At 38.8% G+C, this 9,703-nt stretch overlaps 1 protein-coding gene across 2 annotated transcripts in view; it reads left to right on the plus strand.

Moving 5' to 3' along the window:
- The window catches only part of ppp2r5a (protein phosphatase 2 regulatory subunit B'alpha), a 106,658-nt gene extending 100,380 nt beyond the window's left edge, over window positions 1-6,278 (plus strand). For both annotated transcript variants that reach the window (XM_033025306.1, XM_033025307.1), the window contains 3 exons: window positions 2,561-2,688; window positions 4,418-4,519; window positions 5,500-6,278. In XM_033025306.1, the coding sequence (XP_032881197.1) occupies window positions 2,561-2,688; window positions 4,418-4,519; window positions 5,500-5,644 (375 nt within the window). In that variant the 3' untranslated portion in view covers window positions 5,645-6,278. The remainder of the gene's footprint in view (window positions 1-2,560; window positions 2,689-4,417; window positions 4,520-5,499) is intronic.
- Window positions 6,279-9,703: the final 3,425 nt, after the last annotated feature.

The following is a 9,703-nucleotide window of genomic DNA, read 5'->3' on the forward strand; positions in this document are numbered from 1 at the left end:
TTGGCAGACCAAGCACAAGTGTTCGGGGAAATGGTTGCCTTGTCTATGCTTGGTCTCATCAATGTAACGGAGACCACATCCGGAACATTGAACGCAGTGGATGAGATTAGAGGATATAGATAGAGAATAGAAAAATAGTACTGAGGCCAAGATAAGTTTACCCATGATTTGTTGAATGGTGAAGCATGCTCACAGTGCCAATTGGCCTACTCCTGCTGTTTCTAATTTCTTTAAAAATATAACTAAAGTTAAACATATCTAGCAATGTACGTTATTAATATTTAAAACGCAGTACGTATGAAATAGAAAAATAATTCTTACCACATTAAGATAGAGTCATACAACATGGAAACAGGGTCCTTGGTCCAACATATCCATGCCAACCAAAATGCCCCATCAACGTCTGTCCCACCTGCCTGCATTTGACCCATATCCCTCTCAACCTTTCCTATCCATATACCTGTCCAAATGTCTGTAATAGTATCTGCTTCAACAATCTCCTCTGACAGCTCATTCTCTTTACCCACCATCCTCTGTGAAAACTTGCCCCTCAGGTTCCTTACTATTCAATGTTTCCTCTCTCACCTTAGATGCATGTCCTTTGGTTCTTGGTTCCCATCACTATTTTAGACATCACTATATAAATACCCCTTAGCCTCTTGCACTCCAGGGAATATAACCCTAGCCTACTCAACCTCTCCCAATAGCTCGGGCTGTCGAGTCCAGGTAACATCCTTGTAAATATTCTCTGCACTCTATCCAGCTGAATGGCATCCTTCCTCCAGCAGGTTGTTCAAAATTGAACACAATACTGCAAATGTGCCCTCACCAACGTGTTGTACGTCTGTAACCAACTTCTCTACTCCATACCCTGACTAATGAAGGCCAATGTATCAAAAGCCTTCTTGACCACCCTATCTACCCGTGATGCTACTTTCAGGAAACTATGGACCTCCACTCCTAGATCCCTCCGCTCTACAACATCCCCAGGACCTTGCCATTCTATAATACGTTCAGTATAAAATTTAGCAGAAGATGGAGTGGTGCATTTGTTTATTTTGTCTGTTTGGAGGCAGAGGATGTGTATGAATCCAGAAACATAATGCCAACTTAACTGATGGTGGGCGATGGAATGCACCGCAATTGCCTGTGCTGTGCCACTGATGCTAATGGTCATTTTTCTTTCAGTTTTCAGTCAGAACTGTAAATGAGGGAGTCACATAACTCTATGTTTCTGACACAAAGGCGCTTAAATATAAGACCCAATGCTACTTGTAGAATCTAAATTGCAAGTTTCAAGGACAAATGGATTCAATTTGTAGGTTGCACATTGCCTATTTGTCTAAAGTATTAAGTCATTATTGAGACTGAAGAAAATTTGGTGGATCAAAGGAAGCAATCGTTCTGCTTAACACGGAATAACTGCTCCACTGACTGCAATTCCATAGGTCAGGAGGGAAAAATATGACATTTTTCTGCCAACTGTAAAGATAAAACAAGTTTGAATATTTGGCCCTGGACCTTGCCATTAACCACTTATAGTTCAATACAGATGTGTGGAGAGGCATTAGCTTCCTCCAAAAAAAGAGAAAACAATGCACATTGGTGTGCAAGATGACGGGGTGGGGCAAAGTCTATCAGATGATAGGTGGATACAGATGATGGGGTTTTGATTAGCAGATGGCTGGACAAAGGCTGGATGTGAAAAGACAAAAAGTGTGAGATAATGAGGTATGGATAGGAGGGAATTTTAGGGAAATAGCCCACAAACACCCCCCCCCCCCCCCCTCCTCTCTCTTATTTGCCCCTATCTTTCCCGTGCCCCGATTGGATGAACATTGCATTCTCCAATTTTAGGTAAGTAACCTACAAAAACTCTCTTCTCCCCCTCCCCCGTCTCCTTCCACCTATATTAGTTTCTCAGCCTTAACATTTCACGCCTCTTCCATCCTTATTCCTTACCTTAGACTTCCTTTTCATCTCTGACCTGTGTCGAACCACCTGCCAATGAAATAATCTCCTGGCCTGTATCCACCCATGATTTGCCAGACTTTGTCCCACCTCCAACTCTCCCCCTGCCCACTACAGTCAGTCTGCAGAAGGGTTCCAGCCCGAAATGTCACCCATCCATGTTCTCCAGAGATGCTGCCTAACCCATTGAGTTATTTCGGCACTCTGTGTCTTTATTTGTAAACCAGCAACTGCATTTCCTTGTGTCAGCAACATGATAATATCATAGAGGTGAAACAAAGAATTTTCCACTTGACAAAAGAGAAAGAGTTATAATCTTTAAAATGCCGTTTGCTTGGAGGCATTTTCATTTTTCATCTGGCACTAATTATTACACATTAATTGTTATTCATGGTTAAAGTGGAGCTATAATAGTAGATCAGCAATGGATTAAGAAACTGAATTAGCTGTTCAATTTCCTATCCTTATTGGTGCACTTGACACTGGGGTTATAAATCTCAAATATGACATGGTGAAAATGTTTACTGGAAATTAATGTTATGGATCTTTTTATTTTAAGTATTCTCAAATGGATTTCTTTCCACAACAGGTTGCAGAGAGAGCTTTATATTTCTGGAATAATGAGTACATTCTTAGCCTAATTGAAGATAACTCTGAGAGAATTCTACCAATTATGTTTGGTAATTTGTACAGAATCTCCAAGGAACACTGGAACACGTAAGTACTTTAAATATAGATTTATACACACACACACACACACCCCCCCCTCTCTTAGTCCACTGAGTCTGCGCCGACCAACCAAATCCATTAACACCATTCTACACTCTAGGGACAATTTAACAAAAAACAATTAAACTACAATCCTCTCCTTTATTGCAGCGTGGTTGGAAACCAGAGCACCCAGAGAAAATCTACAGGGATAACGTACAAACTCCTTACAAACAACACCTGTATTTAGGATCGAACCCAGGTCCACATTAAACAATGAATTTCTCACTATTGGTATAATTCAGATCTTGGGTTGAGATGTCAAACTTGTGTGCCTTTTCCTGACTCATCTGTTGCTGGGCTGCTGGACTTTCAGAGTCCAATGATAGAAAACTATTTGCAGAAATACCCCAGCACTTGCATTTAGGAATCTGCTCTTGGATCCTGCATCAGATTGGTTTCCATGCTTGTTGTTTGCTATTGTTGTTCATTGGATAGTAGCTGATTAAAACTGCTTCAGTTGTACAGACCTTCCGTCTAGACTTTCTCTATCAAATAATGTTTTCGAACAATAGCTCAGTACACGCAACAATAATACTAATACACCAATAGTTATTTAAACTGGATTTACATTCTGACTATTCTAAAGTAAAGTGAGGCATTTCCGTTAGAATCAGTCTTTACATTTTTGATGAAGATAGTTTAAAACTCATCAATAAGTATAAATGGTAATTGTGCTGGTTGCTGCAGATGGAGTGCGGATTTCAGCTGTTGTGTACAGTCTTCTTGGATCCTAGAAAAACTTGATCCCCAGAAAAATTCCTTTTGGATCATCTAGGACCGGTTAGCAGTGCCTCACAAGACACTGGTAAGCTCTGTACTATTCAGAGCTTCACTGCATCTTTACAACTAAAAATTATTTTAATCAGGAAATTGCCCAGCTCTCTTGGAATGAGGTCAGGAATGACGTAGCACAATTGCTAATGGTTTTTACAAGGATTAGGAAAGGATTAATGATTCCTCATTAAGATAAATTATTTGTAACATTTATTTTACATGTGACAATAAGATACCATTGAACCTTTATGACTTATTTACTTAAACTTGCATGCCACCTCCGGTTCTCAGTCCTCCCCACTTCAAATATACCATCCAACTGAGCAGAATCTTTGCGGATTTTAAAAACCTCAATCGTACTTCATCGGAACCAGATTCTCTTCCGATAATAACTCTGAAGCATTAAGCAGATCTGGATAAATTGGGGTATTCAAAGTAGATAGCGTTTTAGTCATCCTACTGTATCCTATAGAAATGTCTGGGGTTTATTAAGAAAGTGAAAGTATACTTTAAGTTGATACTGTTGCTTCAATCCTTAACATGCTCTTTAAAAAAAATTGATCTGCCATCTTTAAAAACAAAAGTTCATAAAATACTTAAGGAAGTAATTTCCCTGTTAGCTTGTGAAGATCCCAAGGTCTTCATTAAACATATTTTTTACTCCAACTTGAATAGCAGTCTGCACATTGGGTAGTTTAAATATGAATACAATTTCTTGACATCATTGCGTTTTTCAGTTAGAACTAGAATGCTAAAGAGAATAGCTCAATCTTTCTACATTGCTTTTGATCTTTAAGATTGGAGTGCAGAGAATTTATAGCAGCTACTTTGTATGATTCTTCATTAAATAACATAAATGTAATTATCTTGAACATTTATGAGAATACAAATTGTTTTACAGAACTATTGTAGCACTTGTTTACAACGTACTAAAAACGTTAATGGAGATGAATGGGGCACTGTTTGATGAACTTACAACATCATACAAAGCAGAAAGACAACGGTATGCAATCATCATTCACTAATTATTTTGTTTTCCACTTTCTAAATGTTAATGGTCCCTCATAGTAAAAGTTGCATAGTGCATTGAATACAAGCTATTCCCTTGTTTCCATAAATGGTCCCCTGAAACAGTACAGTATGATCTGCATAGATATATTTGATTTACAGTAAACCCTTGTTTTATCAGACTTCTTTATAACAGATTTTGGTTGTAGTGGATGGACCTGCTGATGCCACCCTCGGCCCGCACTGTCTCTCTGGCTGTTTAGAGCTCTGGCCTCCGACCCTACTCGACTCCAGCGAGCCCATCTTCACCCACCGCACAATCCAGTGACACGGCTTTTGTTGCGGCTCACGTTGTAGCCCCTGGACAGCTCTTTCTGCAGGCCGCCGTCACCAACAGAACATGCTCAGTCTCCGTGGGACTCCCTCCCCTCGCACTTGCTACTGCTTCGTGCTGTCCGCAATGGCTTGGTCTTGTCCCTGCACGTACTCGATTATGTTCGTACTGTTGGCAATAACAGACACTATTTCCACCACCCCCCCGGTCCATTATAACGAGGGCTTACTGTATTTATTTTTGTGCTGATTAGCATTAATGCCATATGAAAATGATACCTAAAACAAATGTTCAGTTAATTTCAATAATGTATAAATTTCATACATGCGAATGTTTATATAATGTTTTATTATCTAGGTCATAGTATGCGAAATAGCAAAATATATTTTAAAGTTGAATGGGCTCTTGATAATTTTGAATTCATGTAGATTATTTATAGGAATTAACCTACTCATTTGTGTTTTTTAAGAAATCTATTGAACTTTACTAAACTAATAGCGCCAATAGGAGATTGATTACAATGATATTTAATTATTAAAATACTAATTGTTAAATATTTTCTCCAACTCTGCTCAAAAGTGTAGCTGCTAGCCTTGCAATACATTGTTCATTAACAAGTATAATATATTTTCATATTGCAGTGAAAAGAAGAAGGAACAAGAGCGAGAGGAACTTTGGAAAAATCTTGAAGAGTTGCGGCTCCAAAGGAGTCAAACGCTTGGTGAAATACAGAATGATACTCACAATTCGCAAATTACTCAAGACAATAAATCAAGTGCCAAATGACGAGCATCAACAATTGACTTAGAGTTACAGTCGAAGAGTGATGGGGTATTTCACACGTATTTTGGAATATGTGTGTGGATATAATACAAACACAAGACAAACCTTCAGCAGTATACTTCCAAAAATGACCAGCTTTTTTGATGAGCTGTAAACTATGTTGAAAGGAAAAGATATGAACTTTGAACATTAGTGACCACAATATTTGTAACTGTCTGATCATGAATTTATTATGTCACTTTTTAGAATTCTCAGAGAATAAATGAATTTATCATTTGTGGCCAGTGAAAATAATTGGTGGAATTATGACTTGAAAAAATAATTTTTTGATTGTGCTGCACATAGAAAATTAGTCAGCTATTTAATTTTAGATTTTTCCTATTTTATATGTGCTTCTCACAATGCTACAGGCCTTGAGTGAACTGAGAGTGAATTATGCCTACAGAGAAAATATTAGAAATTCAAGCATAAAATATTGTATGTTTTTTCTTCAACTAATCATTCTGATATCATGTCGGAGAACCATTCCATTCTGTAAACCTTTGGCAGTGTGAAGCTTTTTTGTAATGAGACATCTTATTTGGGGTTCTGAGCAACATTCAATAAAGTCTACATAATATTTGTATTTGGATTTCTACATTTTTAGCTTTTCTGTATGACAAAGGAAGATATTCAATTTCTAAGATTTTCATTTGCTGAAAGGAACAGTGATTCAGTGTCTGTTTATCATCCCGTTGCGATGATAAACATGTTACTGGAGGCCATGGCCTGAGATTAAAAGAATTGGACAACTTGAGCTACTACCGTGTGTGCTTAGTTTGCATATTGAAGACTGACAAATGTACATGTTCATGGCAGTCCAAATCAGGATGCTTTTCCAAAACTGAAGTACAGAGTACATTTTGTATCAAAAGAGCAGAGCTTAATGAAGTTTACTGGTCATTCTGTACCTCAATCTTCAGCTAACTCTACTTGGGCATGCACTACATGTATAAACATAACATGGATGCATCATTTCTCAGGCCATGGAGATGTTGATCGTAGACAATGTATTTATGTGGTGGAAATTGTTTTTTTTGCTTTCCTGCAGATCACCTTTATCCAGACAGCATGCTGAGATTTACAGCCTTTGTCAAACATAATCCACAAAAAGTTTGGTCCCGTGTTGAATCGGTTTAGTGATATTATACATTATTTCAGGGCTCCTGATCAAGTAGGACATTAGGGAAACTAGGGAAGAAATTGAAGGAGCACTGGCAGACATATTTTCATCGTCTTTTTCCCCAGGTGAGGTACTGAAAGAATAAAGGGTGGCTAATGTTTAAGAAGGGTTGCAAGGACTAGCCAGGAAACTACAGGCTGGTGAGCCTAGTATCAGTGGTGGGAAAGTAATTCAAGTGGATTCTGAGAGACCGGATGTGCCAGTATTTGGAAAGGCAATGACTGATTAGGGATAGTCAGCAGAGTTTTGTGTGTGGGAAATCATGTCTCATGAATTTGATTGAGTCTCCAGAAAAAGTGATGAAGAGGGTTAAGTAGGGCAAGGCAGTAGATGTTGTTCACATGGACTTTAGCAAGGCCTTTGAAAAGGCCCTGTGTGGTAGGCTTGTCTGGGAGTTTAGAGTCATGGGATCCAGGGGAAGAGGGCCAATTTGATGGGCCAAATTCATTTAACTTGCACTATATGAGCGTGGCGAATAAAACTGATTGATTGATTGATGTAAAATTGACTTTGTTAAATGAGTCAGAGGGCAGTGAAAAGTTATTATTTGGATTGGAGGCCTGCAACCAATGATCAATGCTGACCCACTTTGTTTGCCACGTACATTTACGGTTTGGATAACAATATTGTTAACGTGGTTAGTAAGTTGTGGATAACACCAACATTTGTAGTGTAGATGATTTTTTTAAGATTCCAACAGGTGAACTGGGGAGGGGGCATGAAATGGCAGATGGAATTTAACATGGAGAAGTGTGAGTATTTGCATTTTAGGAAGTTAAACCAGTCCAGAAATTGCGCACTAAATGGTGGGGTCCTGCAGAGTGTTGTAGAACAGAGACCTAGGGATAGAGGTACATGGTTTCCCTGAGAGGGGAGATACAGATGGTTAGGTCATTGAGAACAGGAATTGGGATGTCATGTTACAGCTGCACAACACGTTTGAGATCACACTTGGTGTACTGTGCATAGATACGGTTGCCTAAGTAAGAGGAATTACACTGGAAAGGGGGCAGAAAACATTTGCAAGAATGTTACTAGGACTGGAAGATTTAAGTTATAACAAGAGGCTGGATCAGGGAGGACTCTACCCTGGAGTGTAGGAGGTTGAGGGGTGACTTTATAAAGGTATCTAAAATCACGAATGCATAGATAAGATGGATGGCAATGTAGATTTTACCGAGGTTGGAGTCCAAAAGGGACTTGAGGTACAACCTTTTCACACACAGAGGATGGTGGGTAAATGCAATGAGAAGAAGCTCTAGTGCAAGTGCAATTCTAACATTTGAACAAGCTTTAAACAGGCTCATATTGGAAATGTTCAGAGATGGTCCAAATGCAGACAAATAGGACTAGCAGACATCTTGGTTGATATGGAAGTTGGGCCAAAGGGCCTATTTCTGTACTGTATGACTGCAACTCTTTATTAACCGAGAGAACATTTTCAGCAGAAACTTTGAATTCCCCTGTGAGATTTTTTTAAATTTTAATAAATAGCAAAAGGATTATTAGCGTGAAAGACGGTTTGTTGGTGGAGGGAAGAAAATATATCTACTGACTCGAGGCAATGGATGGTATGTGTGTGATGAATCATATAATTAATTCTAATCATGTACTGGATGCCCAAAGCCAGGCCAATGATCAATAATAAAGAGCCTGTCCAGAAATGGTAATTTTTACTTCTATTTTTCCAGAGTAAAATACACAATCTAATGTGACCTGTTTATATGTTTTATTTCAAATGCTGCCTTTAACTTAGTCTATAATTGTACTGAGTATTTTACATTGTGATAAAGTGAAATTGCAGCTTCTGTTGTCTGGATGGAAGTATTTTATTGTATTTGTATTGGTGGTGAATATTCACAATCTATCACATTAATGTTCATTGATGCTCTGGCATGTAAATATTGTCCATCATAAATAATGCCAAACAAAGCCTGACTCTTTATCCACCAAAGGAGTCAAATAAATGAGGATTTGTTGCTTATTGCTTATCTCTAGGATAGTGCATGATAAAGTAACAGTTTAGTTTAGAGATACAGCGCAGATATGGGCCTTTCGGCCCATCTAGTCCACGCCGACCAGCAATCGCCCCATACACTAGCACTATCCTACACACTAGTCACAATTTACAGAAGCCAATTAGCCCACAAACCTGTGCTTCTTTGGAATGTGGGAGGAAACGAGTTCCCAGAGAAAACCCACAGTCACAGGGAGACCATACAGACAGCACCCATAGTCAGGATCAAGCCTGGGTCCCTGGTGCTGCAAGGCAACAACTCTACCGCTGCGCCACCCAATTTAGTTGCCAAGCCCTAAACTCTTGAATTCTCCTCTTCCTAAATCACTCCACATCCTTGGAAACAGAGGAAGAGAGTGAAGGAGAGAGTAATAGAGATCAGTGTAGATGGGCAAGGTCAGCGTGGACGTAGTGGGTCGGAGGACCCATTTCTGTTCTGTACAGCTCTATGACGCCAGAAAGATCAAGTGTGAATAAGTGGAGAGGCACATGCTAAATGCAATTTAATACAAATAAAATGATACATTTGGTAGGAAGAACAAGAAATATGAAGGATGCAATTATAATTGAATGCATTTGTAACTGGCCAGAACACAAGCTGTGTGTATAAATCTTTAAAGAGAGCAGGATAGGTTAAGAAAGCAATTAAGAAAAATGGTTTCCTGGACTTTGCAAATAGAGACATTGAGTGAAAAAAAGGAAGGATAGGAGAATATGTCAGAAATATTCAAAATCAGAAACCTGTGTGAGGGTTGAGAATTTAAGAGCACAGATTTCTAGTGACTGGCAAAGAACAAAACGTGACATGAAAGTCTCGTTTAAT

The sequence above is a fragment of the Amblyraja radiata genome, chromosome 8, assembly GCF_010909765.2.
Source record: "Amblyraja radiata isolate CabotCenter1 chromosome 8, sAmbRad1.1.pri, whole genome shotgun sequence".
In the NCBI taxonomy this organism is placed as follows: Eukaryota; Metazoa; Chordata; class Chondrichthyes; order Rajiformes; family Rajidae; genus Amblyraja; species Amblyraja radiata.